The sequence below is a fragment of the Strongylocentrotus purpuratus genome, unplaced genomic scaffold (assembly GCF_000002235.5).
Source record: "Strongylocentrotus purpuratus isolate Spur 01 unplaced genomic scaffold, Spur_5.0 spur5_scaffold_10, whole genome shotgun sequence".
Classification (NCBI taxonomy): Eukaryota; Metazoa; Echinodermata; class Echinoidea; order Camarodonta; family Strongylocentrotidae; genus Strongylocentrotus; species Strongylocentrotus purpuratus.
Genome location: NW_022145595.1, coordinates 27,158,275 through 27,179,069, shown reverse-complemented (window position 1 = coordinate 27,179,069; position 20,795 = coordinate 27,158,275). Strand labels below are relative to the sequence as shown.

The 20,795-nt window shown below is 37.3% G+C and overlaps 1 protein-coding gene across 1 annotated transcript; it reads left to right on the top strand.

The window, feature by feature from the left end:
* The first annotated feature begins 250 nt into the window (after window positions 1-250).
* Window positions 251-14,474, top strand: LOC115918468 (rhodopsin-like). The gene is made up of 6 exons (XM_030979940.1): window positions 251-551; window positions 7,896-7,993; window positions 8,388-8,703; window positions 10,019-10,238; window positions 11,823-11,913; window positions 13,074-14,474. The coding sequence occupies exons 1-6, from the start codon at window positions 271-273 to the stop codon at window positions 13,790-13,792; spliced, it is 1,725 nt and encodes a 574-aa protein (XP_030835800.1). The 5' UTR covers window positions 251-270; the 3' UTR covers window positions 13,793-14,474.
* The last annotated feature ends 6,321 nt before the right edge of the window (window positions 14,475-20,795 follow it).

The window sequence follows — 20,795 nt, the reverse complement described above, 5'->3', positions numbered from 1 at the left end:
CGTGTACGAACAGACAACAGCTGCTTTTCAGACAAGGCGGTATACATTCTCAAATACCCCGGTGACATTAAAGCGAACTATATAGTCATCATGTTTATGTAAATATTATTTAATCATACCCAATATCATAATACGAGCAATTTTTTTTTTTAAACCAATGAATGATTTATTGTTATTTTGAGCTTAGACAATCTTCCTGGAGTAATGGTAAATCATTACTATTGTTTCTACATTTTTGTATTTCAGATGGAAAACTTTACATCAATCGTAATGGATGGGACAAATGAAGAAAACACCGATGGGGATGCGTGGCCTGGTTATGCCCACCTGTTGGCCGGCTCTTTTCTGACCCTGGTTTTCATCATATCCATAATCGGTAACAGTGTCGTACTCTTTCTTTTCGCCTGGGATCGCCACTTACGAACTCCTACCAACATGTTCCTTCTCTCACTTACCATCAGTGATTGGCTCGTAACAGTCGTGGGGATTCCTTTTGTGACGGCATCCATATATGCACACCGTTGGCTCTTCGCCCACGTTGGTTGTATATCGTGAGTATATGTTACCATTCTTATTTCCACAATATAAATGGCAATGGCGTGGGTTTATAATCACAAGAGTTTGGGCCTGACTGGCAGGGGATCTCATTCGTTAATTCACCAAGTTGACTTTACCCCCCCCCCCCCCCCCCCATCCATTTTAGCTACGTATGTTAACCACCATGTAAATTATAATAAATTGTAATAAATAAAACTATAAATCTAAAATCCGATTCAAAAGATTGACATGAGCATACTTTCTATTAGCTACATGAACGTTCAGTTTTTCATGGGTGCAAATATATAAACTTACATTTTAGTGTCGGCTTATTAATAAACAGAGTTGTTATGGCAGTTAATAATGCATGAGAGGTAGTATCTAAATAGGACCCTTCAAAGGAAATATAAGAATGTATAATCATGTATATATCAAGGAAAACAATTAATGATCTTTCCACGACTTTCGTGTTTTCCATCATACCAACTTTAATGCAAATGTTTCACTCTGAAATAGAAGCTTTATCAAAAAGGTGACGTACTTTACAGACAAAGTACAAACTCCTTTTGAGTCAATTACGAATGTGAAATGTAAATGGTTACCAAAGGGAATTGAGGCTAGTATATAAAGATTTTGAGAGAAAAAATACTTCGTTTCCTTTGAAAAGAACGAGAAACTTTGCTGATACAGTCAAATTAATTCTTGTGCATAAAATTGAGAACGAGTCAAGAATAAAGATCGAAACATTTTGCATGAATGCCGTATTAAGCATGAAATTTCAGTTACTAAGCAATTGAAAGTATAGAAGCATCACCAGTACTCCTACATTAAAGGTAGCAATCACCCAAAACAAAATTGTCCACAGTTAGTATGTGGGAGGTAATATCCACAACACTTGACCTTCTCACGGAGTGAATCCAAAGCCGACTTGATTTCCTTGTTCAAGTGTTTTCTTATCCTTATTTTTACTTTTAGTCCTATACGTATGCACCCGTAGAATGCCGGGTGATGTTTATGGAGTGGACTTTATATGCAGACCGGTTGCAACAACCTTTTTTAAAGTGTAATCCAATTTCGTCATCTTACTCCATCCAAGGATAGCTCACTCGTCCTAGGCAAGGTCTTGTGTTACACATGAAGTGAAATGTAACGGTTGCTAGGCAACGAACTTTTTCTGTAGTCGGGATTGAAAGATTTAGGTGACTTAATCTAATCATTGTTAAGCGAAACGTGCTTTAATGTTGTTTCACTCTCGGATTCTCTTTTTATTAGTGGCATGATGCGTTAGCATTCGATATGATGAATGCTGAATCAGTTTAGATTGTTTGATTGTTTGTTTGTAATATACAAACTAAGTACATGTAGGCCTATATTATTAACATAAGTCAAAGAACATTTATAATCATATTATTATATAAAGCAATTAAATCAATCATACCTTTCAACAACAAAACGTAGTTGACAATCATTCCAAAATATATAAAATGCAAAAGAAAGCCATTTTAAGCTAGAGCTTGAACGTGATGGCGGCCTCCGGAAAGGACCTAGATGAGCGATCAAACTTATAATATTCATGCATATAGTCGGAAAGAAATTAATTATAACAGCCAAATAGGGAAGGAAATCATGTTTAAGGCATCAAATGAAAGGTGTTAAGCTTAAACGTGTAGTATATAAGGATACGTCTTTGCGAAACGTATTATTTATATTCATAAATATGTGCAAGGAGCAGTTGCATACGCAAGTGTGTGTGCGAGTGCTCGCATTTGGAGCGCTTATTAAATTATGATTTGAATGCTGACAATAATTTACGCTTCATGGTAGCCTTCAGAAAATATATCGTAGTCCATGATTTAACCGTAATTAAAGAGAAGGTTGGGTTCTGGGAAGAGGTGAAAATTAATTTGTGAAAAGACTTATCTTAAATCTATCTAAAAATGTTTCCCTTACTTTATAAAGTATCATATAATGAAAACAATAATGAACATCGGAAATGTCACTTCGGTCTCTGCTTGGTCAAATTCGAACGGGCTGTTGATTTGGCTCACTCCTCGTACTAAAATATTTGATGTAATGGTAACGTAGATATGAGACAAAATCAATTGGCCTTTAACATTAGCAAACACGTACGTTGCCATGGTTTCGCTCTTATTTCCACAAATTGATACTTCACATGAAAGTGTATCTTTTGTTTGTATTGATGATATTAATGTTATATTCCATATCGAAAGAAACAACATGCTATGCTGAACCCGGTCACTTGTAGTAACACTCCCATGACATTCAAAATCAATTTTTCAATTTCTATTATCAGCGGAATCGCTTTAATGGAGTCCAATATGTAAGTGCAACACAGGGTCAAATGTATGCATTGATGTTCAAACGACATCAGCAAAACCAATCTTATAATTCCAACGCATAGTAGTACCACTCCCATGACATTCAAATATTTCAATTTTCATTATCAGAGGAATCGCTTTAATTAGGTCCAATATGTAAGTGCAACACAGGGTCAAATGTCTGCAGCGATGTTCAAACGACATGTCACCATGAAAACAGAGGATTTAAGAATGGAATTAAGTTTCTTCCCCCCCCCCCATTTCAAAATCAGGCTGTACTGAGATTGGGAAAATGATGTCCAAACTTCCTGATTTTGTTTGTCTCTGTCTCTGTGTCTCTCTCCCTTTCTCTCTCTCTCTCTCTCTCTTTCTCTCTCTCTCTCATCACGACCCGGAACACCCGTACAGCTTCCACACCCACCAACTTATTATTATTATTTGTCTCTCACTCCCTTCCTCTCGCTCTCTTTCTTTCCTTTGATACAATTTCTGTTATTTATGCATTTTTATCTCTCTCTCTCTCTCTCTCTCTCTCTATCAATCTGGCTGTCTGTCTCTGTCTCTCTCTCTCTCTGTCTCTCCCTGTCTCTGCCCTACTGTATGTCTGTCTGTCTGTCTCTCTCTCTCTCTCTATCCGTCTGGCTGTCTCTGTCTCTCTCTCTCTCTGTCTCTCCCTGTCTCTGCCCGACTGTATGTCTGTCTGTCTCTCTCTCTCTCTCTCTGTCTGTCTCTCTCTGTCTGTCTCTCTGTCTCTCTCTTTCTCTCTCTCTCTAGTGCTCTATCCCCCCTCTCTCTCTATCTCTCTATCTCCTTCTTTCCTTTAATACAATTTCTGTTATTTATGCATGTTTGTATGCATGTTTGGATTCGTTGTTTTTGCAGCCATCCGGTAGACGTCACAATGAATGATGCAATTTATCTCACTGTAAGTCATGAATTGACTTGTCTAGCCATAAGTGTTTTACATGAAATGGATGCACTTTATCATCAGCTACAAGTGCAATGATACCGAGTGTTTTCTGCTGTTTTCAAGTTTATTTCTACCTCGTGTATTCCCCTTCCTTCTCTCTACCGACTACCTTCATCTGGACACAAAGCACTAGCTATAAACAAAAATCATAGCTAATTGTTTTTTTTTTTTTTTTTTTGTTTTTTTTTTTTTGTCATGGGTTTTTATGGAAACGTATGGAATTTGTTAGGATCTAGAGAATTTAAATTTCAAACGACCTGAAACAAGAATAGACAATTCAAAGTCAAAAAAGACTTTTTGAAATAAGAAATCAACCTCACTCTGTTTTAAGTCTGGTCATTGAAGATTGAAAACTCTCATTGTTATAATAAAAGTTACAATTGATATCAACTCTTTGTAAGACGGGGCCCAGAAGTGAAATGAGGCTCCTAGCTTATACGTCTCATATTGACGAGTATAGAAGGCAATAAAACACCTCTAATGTAATTATTCACTCGGAAAATGTTCAATATTTTACTGGTATTATCGAAATAGGAGGGTGCCCTCTTTACATAGTTTTATGACCAACCTAACGTAGTTAAAAGGCCCTAAAATATATGTTTCATAATTTATATCCAATCAACTTTCTGCTAGTGTTCCTGTGTTGTTTTGAAATCATATTAGGATTCTGATGATCTTGTAGACTGCAGTAAATGAAGACCCCCAAAACGGGTTTTAATGTCGAAAGTGGTTGAAGTCAGCATGTTTTCCCTTTTAGAATTTGATATTCATTTTCTTTGATCTGTTCCACCAAAGAAATCGTTTTGTTTTCTTCCCCAATGTAAAAAGACATAAAAAAGCGGTTACTTGCTGCCCGAAGCTTATAAACTAGAATATGTGCTTGGATTTTATATCTGAATCTATTTTAGGAGAGACTCTAGAATCAAATTTGAAAGGTAAAAAAATGAGTAGTTACATTATTTCTACGAAAATGAAAAATATTTCTCACAACATATTAAATCACCAACAGTTCTCATTGCATTCGTCATTAGACGATCAAGGATAATTCACGCGTCATAGATTTGATGTTTATCAAGCATATTTAGGTTTCAGTCAATGAATAGTTGATTGAGAATTGAATTTGTGTTGATTTCCGGGAAAATTCTGTTCATGCTCGTAAAGGTAAACAGCCAAGACAAACCCTTAGGGATGGAGTCATTTTGTTCACTATTTTGTCTGCGTCCCAGTTTCAGAATAACAGTTGAAACATGGAAAAAGACTGACGCCATAATAGATACATGTTGTAAATAACATTATATTTTTCTCGGAATTTCATCTAAAGTTCCTTTTTTTTCTATTATGGCATCAGTCTTTTTCCATGTTTCAACTGTTATTAATTATTAGATTGACATTTAATGCCTACAGACCCCCCCCCCCCCTCTCACTCCCAAATGTCAAAATACATGTTTTAGATTCATAATGGTCATTGTCATTGGATTACATTATATCCAAATTGTGTATGTTTTATCCATATTTGATACGTCTTTTATTCGATTTGATATTTTGAGAAAGTTGCCTATAAAAGGCCTTAAACGTACTGTACTTGCACTTCGCCAATAACAAAGGCCAAGATAAATCTTTATCTCACCCACTGGGCAAGTATCAGAATCACAGAAACGTAGAGCATGTAGCAGAAGTGAGAGCAAGACGCCCTCACACACAGCCTGGCGGAAAACATCGGAATCGATGGCTAGCGCCGATAAACCCAACAACAACAGTTACGACTGAATTGTTCAATTATAAATGTATAAATGATAGATTCCCTATGTTGAAGAATGATGATTATGGTGTAGGTGGTAGTATTGACTATGGTGATGATGATGATAATAGTGGTGGTGGTGGTAATGACGGCGAAGATCATTCTGAATATACACTCTTTTTATTTCTTAATTGCGCCTTTCGTTATTTGTCATCAAAACATAGTACAGCAAAAACAAAAAGGAATAAAGTTAATGGAATGCGGATGTCTTTAAATGCTTTGAATATATTCTTTAATTTGCATTGTATTGTATTTATTTTCCGTCAATTAAAAACAAAATATAGACATTTACAATTATAATATAAAGACAAACTAAAACGAGGAAGACGGAGGGAAGGCCTACTCAGAGTTGTTAGCATAAAACGCTGTTTTACAGAGGGTTCCCTATATAGACATAAAAGACATTTAAATATATGGTACAGGAATAAGGACAACTTATCCCTCCCCCCTCCCCCCCCCAAAAAAAAAAGAACTTTAATAATGACAAAGCGAATCGGAGTAAAACAAGAAAAAGGAGAGAAATATTTACAATATATTCAAGAGAAAAAGCTAAACAAGTAAATATAAAAAGATTATTAAAAAAATTAGCTTACATAATAATAGAGTATCTAAACAGGTACAAGAAGTCAGGAATAATATTGTTTAAAGGCCCACTGCACTACTGGTAGCTACTTGCGCCCTCTATATAACAAACAATGCCTAATCGGTGACTATTGGTCCCCTATGATCCTCTTTTTGTTATGTTAACTGAGAGCTGAGTTGATGAGATAACCACCTGTCCAGTGACCTTGCAGAGCGGTCTAATCCCTCCTGTAAACTACGGCAGATAAGCTTTAAATTCTTTCTGAATGTGTTATTGATGGTTGGAAAGTATGCTATGCCTTAGAAAACAGACTGAGGGGCTTTAGGTTCCTCTCTCACCTATCCCGTGTGCCTCACACGCATGCATTCAAGCCGATATATCCAATTCTGTGGCATAATGACCTATAGCTCTAATGTACGATGAAAGTAATTATAAACAAGCTTACCTTGAATTATTCCAGGGAGAATAATGTTGTCAGAAAGATGAATATTTATTTGAGACTGTATTATGATGTGTTAAAAACGTATTCCCTTGCCCAATCAAGGATGGGTACATACATACGTAAGCGGTGATGAGTCTTGCAACCAAGAAACACTTCATTCGTAACGCAGTAGAAGAAGGGGGCCACTTGTTAGAAAAATGGGATAAGGGTGGGTAGGGATTTAGCAGATAACATGGTATTGTTAACATACACATTAATGTGACGCCAGATAAATGTAGCTTCATATTGAGGTTATATTTTAGCATTGCAGGTCATTCTTTATCGAGATTAAGTAATATCACAAGATATTTTGTTCATATTTCCGTCTTCAGAGGTAGCTTGTTAATTAATTATACAATGCGGAAACATTAACAACATTAAAAGTATTTAGCAAATGAATATTAACACATTGAACAACAATAATAACGTCAAAGCCCCTATAAAGTGTTGGGAGCCCAACAAAATTGATGGCAAAATTTCTCATAATGGGAAAGAATACAAAATTCAGGTTTCCTGCGGACAACAGAAATCCTAAATTATGTATTCTTTTATCAAAGTTTTTTTGGGGGAAATCTTTGCAGAATTGTGTCTTAAAAGACATCCTCTTTCATATTATGATACAATTTAAGTGAAATTTTGCCACCAGTTTTGGGCGAATTATGGGCTCCCAGCACTTTAAAGGGCCTTAAAAAGGATTTGAACACGTAATTCATAAACATTGATTTTACATTTTCAAAAAGAAAGAGGTGTAGTAATCAGTTAAAATGTTGAAGAGCATTTGATAATATGATTTTATTCAACTGCATTTCGTTTTTAAAAACATGCCATATCGAAAAAGTATATTACTTTTTCCCTTGAAAGTAGTTTACCATAATTATATACATTTTATATGTTGCTTATTGTGCTTATCCAATGACTATATTTATATCTTTTGTATTTGGACAATAAGAATCTATATTAAGAATCAAGTGCTCTTCAATTAATAGTAATGGTGGTTTGAAGTTACAGTGATTAAATCCATCAATGCAGTAACAAAACAATATTACCTTCAGGGCATTTTTGAGGATGCAAAACGATAGAATCGTTTGTTCACGTTTTGTTAGAATGGCCTATTATAGGTTTTATTATCACAAGATAAACTGATCAGTTTACATTTTGTAACGCTCCTTCTTTTTTTTCTTTGGCAGATATGCATTCATCATGACGTTCCTTGGTCTCAACTCGTTAATGTCCCATGCTGTGATCGCTGTCGATCGATATCTTGTCATCACAAAACCACATTTCGGTAAATTCAAAAATCAATGTTCAAATGAATGTGATAAAATTAGTGAGGACTGAACTTAAATACCAAAAACGTTTTAATGAAATACTTTCTGCGTTATTTATGTGCTAAATAGTAATCTAATGTTATGGCTGTAGAATGTAAAAACTTTTATTTCACTGTTAAACACTGAACAATACCTCAATTTCAAAAGATCTCGGAGAGCTTATCACGGGGATGAAACGCTGTAATTATATGTTTATACTCGATATATCCCTGTGTATTATTATGCGTACATCGGTTTAAATATTCCTCTCTCTCTCTCTCTCTCTCTCTCTCTCTCTCTCTCTCTCTCTCTCTCTCTCTCTCTCTCTCTCTCTCTCTCTCTCTCTCTCTCTCTCTCTCTCTCTATGTGCAGGCATCGTGGTGACGTACCCCAAGGCCTTCTTGATGATATCCATACCGTGGGTGTTCTCATTCGCCTGGGCCGTGTTTCCACTAGCCGGTTGGGGTGAATTCACCTATGAAGGAACAGGTGCTTGGTGTAGTGTGAGATGGGATAGTGATCAACCTCAGATCATGTCTTACGTACTCGCGATGATGTTCTTAACGTTCATATCCAGCATCGTGATCATGATGTATTGCTACATCTGTATCTTTCTCACGACGAGGAGAATGCCACGATGGGCTACGTCCAACAGCATCAAGACACATGAGAGGAATAGAAGAAGAAGGTGAACTCTTTAATATTATGACATGCCATTCGAAATGCTGCACAGATCTAGGTGCGTGGGACGAGGTGCAGGCACGTAGTCACGGGGGGAGGGGGGGGGGCACGTGCCCCCTAAAATTTCCAAGATCGGTTGAACTTTTTTAGACCCCTTTTTTTTTTTACCTCGATCGATTACATGTATGTGCCCCCCCCCCCCAAAAAAAAAAACAAGAAAAAAAAAACATCGAAATCTGGCTACGCGCCTGACGAGGTGCACTCGCTAAAGCGAAATAGACTCTGTCGAGAAAGTTTCTCAAGGTCATTAGGACAAAGCCCAGCGCATCTTACACTATCGGGTGCTCCGAACTGCACATTGTTTTATCAAAGGGCTAGATATTCTATAATAACAAGTGTGAACACAATTTTATTCCAATGTGGTGATAGTGAGAACCTTTCTTTCAAGGTGAGAAATGTCTAAATGGATACTTCTCATGACCCAACACAACTCATCTTGCTTATTTATTTCAAATAGAAACCATTGCATAAAATGTATGTCAGAAGGAAAAAGGAAAGAAACGTGTTACAATCACATTTACGCAGTGAAGTATGATTGATAACCTTGCTCTATTTCGTCATAAACAATATAAATACTTGTATATTAGCTAATAATACTCTACCTTGATCAAAAATAGATATTTCGTGAATGTAAGGCTATAATGACACAGCCTCGATTTACTCAGACCAATGGTTGGTTTGAAACACGAGATGGCGCCCTCATTTCGAACCCGATGCGCTTTTAAAGAGTGCGGATGGTTTTTTCAACCCCACGAATCGATAAGTTATGACACCAAATTGCACTCTCTGTGTTAGTGCCATAAACTTCTGTATTACACATGGATGAATTGTTTCTTCTTTTTTTTTCCACTCAGCTTCCCGCCCCCCCCCCCAAAAAAAAACAAACAACACACACAACAACAACAAAAGGAACAACAACGGCAGCAACAAGAACAACATCAAATGATCCCCATTATTGTTTTTTACGATTTCATTGAAAAATGTCAGGCATTTACCCATTTCTGTTTGGACCATCGTGGCATAAAATGGACCTGCTTTGAAATCGTATAATAAAGAAAAATAAGTTATGGTGGGTCCTGAAATCGTATTTCAGAGAAATATTATCAGAATATGTTTCTTTCTGCCCTTCAAACTACCCCCGCTTTTCGCTAAAATGGTGTTAACCTGCATTTTAATCACAGATAAATTAGATAATTGTTTCCTGTCGCAATTACTTGACCGATTTTGTTATAATGGGTTTCTACTGTCATTTATCATCACAGAGAACAGAAGTTATTGAAGACCCTTATCGCCATCGCCATTGCTTTCCTGGTGGCCTGGTCACCGTATGCCATTACGTCAATGATTGTTGTCTTTGGTGGATCTGAACTGCTCTCGCTGACGGCCACTACTCTACCTTCTCTCTTCGCTAAGAGTAGTGTCATGATAAACCCAATCATCTATGCCGTCACCAGCAGAGTGTTCAGGAAGAGCCTCAAGAAGGTAACGATCAGAATGTTTAAAGCCCCACTGCACTACTTGCGCCCTTTATATAGCAATCAATGCCTAATCGGTGCATGTTGGTCCCCCATGCATGATCCCCTTTCCCTTATGTTAATTGGAGCTGATTTGAACTTTGGACTCAGTGAACTTGCAGGGAGGTCTAATCCCTCCTGGCCGAACTAGTGCAGATGGGCTTTAAAGTGTTTCAACACTACGGTCTGTATTCTTTTCCACTCGTAACCCTGCCCCCTAAGCTACGCCGCCGAATCTTGACAAGTTTACAAGATGAAAACAGCCACCATAACAACAGCCTTTGATTGATTTATTATCCGATTTAGTGACTTAATATCAATATTGTATTCAAGGCTGTTATAAAAAATAGAAACAATTAAAAGTTTATTACCGTGACAGCAAAGTAAAGGGTACCAGCGTATCTTTGGACAATTTGTCTAAAATGAAATAATAATGAACCTTGCAGTTATTTTGAATAACACTCTGAATATTAACCCAGACTGTCTTCTGATGAGAACTTGCATAGTATTAAAATATGAAAGGATTAAAGATTTGTTTCATACAGGGGTTGTATAACAATATATATGCAATAGGGCCTACATATATTTGGGGTGCATGTATGATTTCACTTTTCGTTAGGGAACATTTTTGAATATATTTTAGTACAAAGCAAATGGGAGGGAAGCTCGCAAGATATGTGACAGAGTTGCCAATTTTTGTTTGATAGATCGCAAATTTAAAAAATCATAACTTAAGTATTTTTAATCGGATTTTGCTCAACTTTTCACTGACATGTTGCTCTCATTTTTCTGCTTCTATCGAAAGTAAATTAATATCAGGGTGAACTTCCCTTTAAGATGGGACCAGTAGGATTTTACAAATGAATCAACTCAAACATTTAATTTATGAAATCCACATGAATGTCACATTTAAGGGTTTCGTCTAGAACAACATTTGGATGAAACAGATGAAAATACACCATGAATCATGACTAATTTACGAAGAAAACAAGAAAATACAATATCAATTCTTGTACTTAAAGTTCGTAAGCTCTTCACTTTGAGGGCCGACATGCGTTTACAAAAGGTCACGTGACTTCGTAACTGGACGCCTGATTTTCAACTCGATGCTCCAATGGCGTAAACAAAGTTGAATTTAAAAGACATGGTAGCAAGAAGTACAAAAGCTCTTGGGTATATGTCAATATTCAGGAACAAAAAGAGTCCAAAAGAAGAACATGAAGAAGAAAAGAACAACAAGAACAACAACGACAATAACACCAATGGCGCATACTGAAATTGGCATGGAAAAGGACCCATATATGGCTGGGGGGGGGGACACTGTTGGTATAGGAAGCGTAATCTTTACAAGACGGTTGTATCAATGTTTTGATCGAGGGGGAGGGGGGGGGGGCAGGGGCGTAAGCCAGATTTGTCCTGCAATGGGTAGTGACAATGTCTAACATGTATGTCATTTAGAGACATACGCCTAGATGCTTCGGTGGGAAGCACTTTATAAGCACCGCTTTATTATTATTATTATATTATTATTATGTTTTGTTTATCGTTTCAGATGCTGACTTCATTCTTCCCTGGGTGTATGACTTACATAATGACTGACAAAAGTCCTCCTAGTAGCTCCAGACCGATACAATTAGGCCTATGTAAGTATCATTTCTTATATTAAAGTGACTCGGTAACATTGTTGAAGGTTGATGAGAAAACTGCGTAATTGTTGGATAAAATGTTACTTATTATATTCCTTCTATCGTACTAACCCTGTAATATACAAAAAATCCTGAACAAATTCTCAAACCACAAAGATATTAATTGTTTTCTTTGAAGGCGTCACTGTGCGAAATCCTCTAACCGTTAATTCTTCCAACCATTTCCCCATGAAAATAAGACATAAGACAGGCTTTAAAAAAACTTTCAACATGTCTGGAATGTTTTATAGAGCCAATTTATTGCGTTGTGACAATTTACTTTCACCTAAAACGTAATTAAATTGCAATAATATAGTTGGGAGAATGAATGAATCGATCAGATCAGATTTCCCCAACTTTTATCAATAATAATGGTCTGTTTTCACTCAAACTTTCAGATTATCTTCAATTGTACATCAAGCATTGAAATCATTACCATCGCACCATTTTCTCTCATCTAAACAATGTTACCAAGTCCCTTTAAGCCGACCACAAACTATACGATCTCCCTGTGATCCGATTATCAAAAGCATGTGACACATGACAGTGTCCGTGCTCTTCATGCGATCGCACGGAAGCGAGTAGAGTCGCTTGAACAAAAACGGAATCTGTTTAGAAATCGAGCATTGATTTTATTCCGGTTTTGGGTCACATGACTCTCCTCGCTTCCTAGCTAAAGCACTACTGACCGGAAAAAGTCAGAATAGCAAAACACCGATGGATTTTTTAAATATGTTTTTCCACTAATGTAAAAGGCAGAAGAAGAAAAAAATCATTGCTTTTTCAAAATGGTGTTTTAAGCTGTGTAAATGACCTTTATACAGAGCTCATTCAATACGCGCAGGACCTTTGTTACGCGTAAGTTGCCATTATTTTGTTTGCGGCGGTTGACCGCGTCGGGACCGCGTCGGGACCGCGTCATTTCCGAACGAGCCTTTACAAACACTCATCAAATAAAGTGTTTGTGTATACTTGGTATATAGTTGTCTTGAGGTCGCAGCACCGTACATGTCTCTTAGTAGGTTACATGCCTCTCTTGTGATGTAAGGCGAAATGACAATCTCCTTTTGGTAATGGTTATGATATCTTCATTTTTCTTTCTTCTTGTTGAATCACAGCAAGTGACAGCAAGCTGAAGAAAGACGACCAGACGAGTTCATGTCTTGTACCAGGTAACTACGAGATATGTGCGGCGGCCGTTCCGGTGCCACCATCTGCTGTCTTGCCCAAAGTCAACGTCGAACCGAGCGGTAACAGATTATCAGCAGCTATCGAAATGGAACGGTTAAACAAGCTGTTGCCAGGGAAACACGGGAAAGGACGCCCACCTTATTTCGGTAGACGCGCATCCGATATTGGCATACCCGAGACTGGATACAAGACAGTCGTGAAGGAGGTAACGCAACTTGACGAGGAGAGTCAGAACTGCGTGACAGCAGAGGGCGCTGTGGAGGTAATAGGGGATCGCGCAAAGCAGAATTCAGTCTCGACGGATAACTGTTCCTTAGAATTGAACCATATTATCGATGGAATCCACGGCAAGTATGCTGGAATAAAACAAGACGTGGATGATGAAGAAGAGGATACAAGTTGTGACCAAATTAAAGAAATTCCCGTGAAAGAACCAAAGAAATTGAGCAAGTTGGACAAGACTAGTTGCTCTGTTGTTTCTGCCGGAGGTAAAGAAGACAAAAGAAAGACAGCGATAGCGATAGACTATTACAGCTCTCAGAGCAGTGTTAATGCGGACAGTGGTGTTTTTGAAACGAGCCCAAATTGCAACACGGCAAAGAAATCACAAATTAGCGTGCAAAGGCAAATAGAAAATGAAATATAGCTGCTAGTGTAGCATTAAAAAGCCGATCAATTTACCAGAGTAAGGTGAACTGAAAATATATAAAAAATGACCTATATGTTATATTTATACTATTTAATTATAAGTTAATGAAGAGCATTTGCATAAATAAGTTTCAGCAGGAGAGACGGCCCCCTAAAATCTCTTTTGTGGCATGCATAATTGTTTTGCACCCGTTTGATAAGATGCCTTTTATTTCTGTGTCTCTTCTCAAACATTGAGCAGTGTCTAGCCTACAGGAAAGCTTGCCTGATCTTTGATTTAAATAACAATATGTCCTGGGGGCGTTTCACAAAACTTGTCATCAGTGACAAGTGATCGTTTTTGTTATAAGCTACTGAAATCCTTGCTTCTGATTGGTTATCAGCCGATTTGTCACTGATTTTTGCATTTGTCATTGAAAAAAAGCTTTGTGAAACGAGTCCCTGGACACTGATACTTATAGAGTTGTAATTCTATACCATAAAGGTTCAAGGAACCTCACAATGGGTTGTGGGATGCAAAAACGATATGACAGTTTTTAAACCGTTTATTAACAAAAATTCTATTATAAACCGCTTCATGAAGATTCTAGGCTTCGATCTGATAGAAGTCGAAGCTGCATGCCTAAAGCGCGCTACTTCTCTCTCTCTCCCTCCCTCTTTCGCTCTACTCTCTCTCTCTCTCTCTCTCTCTCTCTCCCCCTCCCCCCCTCTCCCTCTCTCTCTCTCCCCCTCCCCCTCTCTCTCTCTCTCTTTTCTTCTGTTATTCTATTTCTTTTGCGACAACGGGGGCGGTCGTTCCCACTGCTACTGTTTTCAAATCACCTCTCCTAGAATGTTCGCAAAATTAATGCTTGTCACTATCTAAATAGGTTCATACAAATATTGACTGCTTTGAATGTTCGGGTTTCGGTTAAAGGTAAAGACCAGTTATGGTCATGCGATTGCATTGTGAAAGAAGCGTTGTGGAATCGATCAGAAAAGGTTGATCATCTAGCATCTAGCATCTGCAAGGTTCTGGAATCATCAAAATGATAAGAAATTTGGCCCATTCTTCGTAAAGTTACAAGCACTATACACAGAAAGATGTATATGGGACTACCCTATATCTCTCACAGACCATGAGAGAAACAAATTTACCAAATATATGAATTAATAGGCGGTTTCCCAGCAAATTTGTTATCATCATGTATTAGTCAAAACATATTCCTTCACATGATTGGTAATGAGAGCTTCCATTTCATTTTTTGAAATTGGGGCGTTTCCAATACTGGTCTTTACCTTTTATAAAACAGCTATAGCCCAATGTGATCTAGAAATTGCACTGTTTTAACCGTAACCCGAAAATACAGCAATCAACATGTCTTTTTATATACCGCATCCTGCTTGCTGCTCGTCATTTATTTTTATATCCCGTTCAAAATGTAATTTACGAATTTAAAAGAAATGCGCGTATCCACTGGCGCATCTATATTGCTTCCTTAAGTGTACTCGCTAGAAGACCTCTGCCCAGTCGCGTATTTTTTATTTACACGCTAGCGAGGGGAATTTCTCGATTAATTCCAATGAAACCGCTCGCGAAGAGTCTAGACTAGTGCTATATAGTGTGAATTTACATCGAGGACAAAGTTTGCTTAAGTTTATCTTGAATCACTTGAATGGTTATGGAACCTGTTCGTGTTTCTAATCTTCAAATATTAATATTATTCTGCATGAAATATAAAATATATAATATTTCTACTGTGGTATGTAAAGGCATGAACTTACGTTAATACATGTACAGTTCATACAAAATATATCTTTTTTAAACCAAGAAGGTGCACCATGGTAATACATTTTAACAAACACATCAACATATTACCTAGACATCTCATCACAATAGCCATTGTAAAACCATATATTAATGATGTAAAATATAGATTGAAGCAATTCTAGTCCATTGGCTGTATCCTGAGTGTGATTTATATAATGGATTTTGAGTAATATTTGCATCTACTTGTATATGAAGAATAGATATAGTGCATAAACTAGAATATATGGAGATGTGTAGAAATCAAGTTGGAGCTCAATTGGAAGGAAGTAACGAGAAATATTAAAGCAGGAGAAACTGAGAGATGAGGAAAGCAGGAAGTTATTGAAATTGAGAGATTACTCACGAGAGAGCCTTGCATTAATGAATCCTTTATATAATGTTGTCTTGAGAGGAAGTAGACGATTTTTTTTTTTAATCGGAGATTAGTGTAAGTATTAGAAAAACAGAAATAGAATTAATGAGGAACTTTAAAAAAAAATCTTAAATCGAGATCAATACTTGTAATTAGACAGGGAATCTACAACTGGCATTTATGTGCGATGTCACACCAACGCGTAAGGCATGTCACACACAAAAAAAGGAGAAGAAAAGAGACAATAATGTAAAAGAGAAGAAGATAGAGGATAGAGGAAAAGGAGAGAGACAGAGAGAGAGAGAGGGAGAGAGAGAAAGAAAGAAAGTAAAAAAAAAGGAAGAACAAGAGAATTAAATTTACACTTAGGCCTACATATTACATTTCCAACTGAGTTGGCTTGACATAATATGTGCCTAAGAAGCGGCGGACGAAAGTACAACAATACGAAAACAGAAGTTATATAAAATTGTCTTTAAGAGAGAAAGAGAAGTTATTTCTAGAATGAAATGAATGGGGCTATGTGACTTTCAAGGGGGAAATTATAATTTATATCGCTCGTAACGACTATTTTGAATTTCCGATTTTTTTTTATTCAAGAACTTCCTGGGGCTTCTCCCCAAGACTCCCGGCAAAGTCAAATTATTTATTTCTTGCTGTCTGCTGCCTCGAGCAGTGGCGGATCCAGGAGGGGGGGGGGGCCCGGGGGGCCCGGGCCCCCCCCCCCCCTTGAGAAAAAAATCATGTAAAATCACGTGATTTTTACCTTTTTGGGGGTTTGGGCCCCCCCCCCCCTGGCGCTCAAGGGGGGGGGGGTGCAAATTGAATTTTTTTTGAGGATCAAAAAAAAAAATGTGCTCACTACCCCCCCCCCCCCCCCCCCCAAACTCAAACTCAATGGCCCGAATTCACAAAGGAGGTTTGTCGACAAACCTTGGTTTTCGTGCGTCATAATTATGACGCGTTTCGACGCGTTTTTACAAACCAGGTTTGTAAAGGCTTTGTGAATTCGGGCCAATGTGGGCATCATCCCATTATCATTAGGGGCTTTTATATTTGCGTGGGCTGATACGTGTGACGTCCATTCAAGGCAGTGCATTAAAAAGGACGCCGATCGTAGCAATCCCCATTGTCTTTGTGCGAATCTAAAAGTCTCTAATATCAGTACAGTACGTACATAAAGGTTTAAAATACAGTCTAGGCTCTCCGCGAGCGGTTTCATTGGAATTAATCGAGAAATTCACCCTCACTAGCGTTTAAATAAAAAAAATACGCGCCCGGTCAATAGTTTTAGCTATGCTGCCCAGCAGTCAGTAGTGAATTTCATGCCTGCCATTTTTGACCGATAAGAAGCCTAGAATCGTGTGGTATATATATATATATATAGATTGTGATATATAATCATGATCGACTGTGATAGCGGTTTTATACTGAGTGTACAGAATTTGAAAAACGATATGAAATCCTCTTGACATATTTTTGGTTATTTGGGAAGAAACTTGTGTTGTTTCTTGAGATATTTTGTTAATAACATTATGTACAGTGTCAAATAAATTTTATTTTCTAACAAAATAATACATAGCATAATATCATGCACTGACTGTATTTGACGTCATCTACACTTTGAACATTTGAACTATACATGCAAATATTATTATAATGAAAAGAAATGAAATAAAATTATGTGTAACTCGAGTTTTACAAAATTGAAAATCAAATATCGGTGACCCTCGGGTCTCTCCTTCCGGTGTAATTGATTAGAATGTACAGGTAAGCCTACTGTATACCTACATCACCATGCAAGCCGATTCATAGTTGTTTGTGTTAGTTATCAAGATGCATCATTACACACAATGGGCCTGGAGTCTACTGAATTAGTTGCCTCACCATGGTTATAAAGGGGAAACTTAGACTTTGGTCTACCTACCTTTATCTGAATTACGTGTACACCCCAATATTTATTTTAATCCTACGCTGGTTTGAAGGGTAATTCAATTCAATTGACGTCATTGGTATGGTAGCAAAAAATAAGAGATATAGAATGACGAGAGTTTGAAATAAATCAGGTCAATAATAAGGGAAGTATGAATGTTTTGAAATATATAAGATCACTAAATCCATGCGAATCTCAAATTGGTAATTTGGTCAATGGATTGAGACGTAGTAACGGGATATTTCTCCCGTTTGTCCGGCCGGCATACACACCCGGTGGGGTCACTCCCCTGCAGAGAGTGACACGTATGACCGTTACCACAAATGCAGATAACCCCCTTTTGCGGTCAATTTCGAGGACATTTTGTGAGATTTAACCCCCTTTTTTACGTCAAAACAAGGACAAAATCGTACTTTGGAATACCCCTATTTATAAGATTGTAAGGACACTTTCGCAAACTTACCCCTATTTTACCATATTTCAAGGACAAGACTCGGCTCCGAGAATTTTTCTTCCCGGTTTTCTCTTTTCTCTTCCCGGTTTTCTCTTTTCCCTTTTCCTTAGCCCTATTTATCAATTTCGAGGACACCTGTGCACCCCTATTTTCTTTATTTCGAGGAATATTTTGTCCGCGGACATTACTTGAAATTGACCCCTTTTTCCGCGATTTTGGTAACGGTCATGCGGTCCGGAAGTCAAATTGAGTGACCCCACCGGGCATACACAATTATCATTATTTTCTCTTGTCTCCTCAGTTCCTTCTCACTTGGGGCACGAATCAAACTATATTATGGGCAGCAATAGCATAATAGTATAGGTCCTCTAAAAAGAAAAGACCTTCCTGAATCATACATTTTGAAAAAAATTACACTTTAATCATTTTTTGTTTTGAAACGATTAAGAAAGTAGTCCGGCATTTCGTCATAGTGACATTGCCGATTCAGTCAACTTGGCTCGAAGTGCCCATATATAGTGATTACAACTTTCAAAACATGATGTCATTACTTTCTTACCTTTTCTCTGATTCGATTCAAACTTTCACCAATTTGCTTTTATGATTTTTCCTGCTTTCTTTTTGAGCAGTTGTATGCTAAAGTTGGATTTCCCTGTTAGTTTTATGAAGATTTGCTTATCCATGCGATACCCGATGTATAATTATTGTTTCCCTTGGTAATTTGTTTTAAATCACCATCAAGTAGTGTTGATAGCCTTGTGTGCCGTCTATTGACATTTCGAAAATGTGACTAAAATTATTGCGTAAGCGAACATGATTTCTATAGCGTTTGTGTAACTGAAATTGCCTTTAAGTTGAAGTCTTACAAAGTCTTTGTAATCTTGATTTTTTTTAACCCACGAACGTAATCAAAATGTGTGTTTGTTTAAGTTTTCTTGCCGACATTAAGTGCCTGTCTAATTTTTGTTACAAATAAATAATATAAAGATATAGTACCGTCTACATTCTTCATGTAGAAAATCGTTTTTGATGACAGAACAGAACCACCACCAAGGTATAGACAATTCTATTGAATATTATAGACGCTTTCATTATAGGCGAATCTAATAGTCCTGAGAAAATCTCGAAATAATCTGGAGGTGTTGAATGGTTACCCGGTAGGTAGGATGTGAAAGCTAACAATATGAACATGACTGACAAAGAAAGCGGACAAAATATACAGTTCCTCAGGTAGACAAAGGAACATCCCTTCACTGCTATTATGTAGAAATGTGCAGAACAGGTGTCACATGCATATTCACCTTTTTACATAATAGCAGTGAAGGGATGTTCTTTTGTCTACCTGAGGAACTGTATATTTTGTCCGCTTTCTTTGTCAGTCATGTTCATAGTGTAATGCTTAGATTAGCAAGTGTGCGCTTGTAAAAATGGCGCCTGGTTGGAATGCTCCCCAGGGAGTGGAGAATGTGCATATATTGTGTGCGGGTAAGCCTGAATCTGATGACCGGGATAATGATATACCGTATATCTGTAAAGCGCTTTGAGAGGGCCTGTAGTCCTTAAAAGCGTTATATAAGTACTAGCTATTATTATTATTAAAACCAATTGCAACCCTAATTCAGTAGCCCTATATCTTTGTCGAAATCATTAGAGTCCGAAAAATACTTCGCGTCACTAAATACTCGTGCTATTTACAATGAACGATGCAACCTTTCATGTTGAATTAATATCAATATCTGTCAAGGATATGAGAATTGTGCACTATGCGAATAAATGCAATCAATGTTTATTAATGTTATTATATCAAATGTTTTTATGACGGTGTTTGGAATATCATATACATGTACTGGATCATTAAAAAATAATAAAATACTATACTGTATACGAAGGTTTCACAAAGTTATTGCCTTATTCTTTTATATTCTTATATGTTATGTCTTAGTTTGCCTAGTTAGTATTTAATTCCTTTATTATTTTTGCAATAGCAAAATATATCAAATAATTCATTTTAAAAGAAATTAATTTTTGCTTCTTTCTGATGGTTTTTGCGGTGACCGCCCATCTGTCCACCCCGATTAGATATCCATGTATGAAGCTGAAGGTGGTTAGTCTCTATATTCAGGCCTGTTTCTTCCAACCCCGTCGTGAGGGCTTTAGTCAAAACAAAATATATTAAACAATTTTTGTAAAAGAAATTAATTTTTTGCTTTTTTCTGATGGCTTTTGCGTTGACCTACTATCAGTCCATCTCGATTAGATATCCATGTATGAAGCTGAAGGTGGTTAGTCTCTATATTCAGGCCTGTTTCTTCCAACCCCGTCGTGAGGGCTTTAGTCTCTATAGGCTTCTCCCTCCCCATTTTCCTTTTCTCTCACCATGGACCTACTAGGTCGTGTTCTCTCTTTCTCTCTCTCTGTCTCTTTCTCTCTCTCTCTCTCTCTCTCTCTCTCT

Bases quoted from the DNA above. Each gene is read 5' to 3' on its own strand.
- LOC115918468 (XM_030979940.1), top strand. From the start codon at position 271: ATGGATGGGACAAATGAAGAAAACACCGATGGGGATGCGTGGCCTGGT. The intron at 8,704-10,018 runs GTGAACTCTTTA...TTATCATCACAG, and splicing joins GAGAGGAATAGAAGAAGAAG to AGAACAGAAGTTATTGAAGA. The intron at 11,914-13,073 runs GTAAGTATCATT...GTTGAATCACAG, and splicing joins ACCGATACAATTAGGCCTAT to CAAGTGACAGCAAGCTGAAG.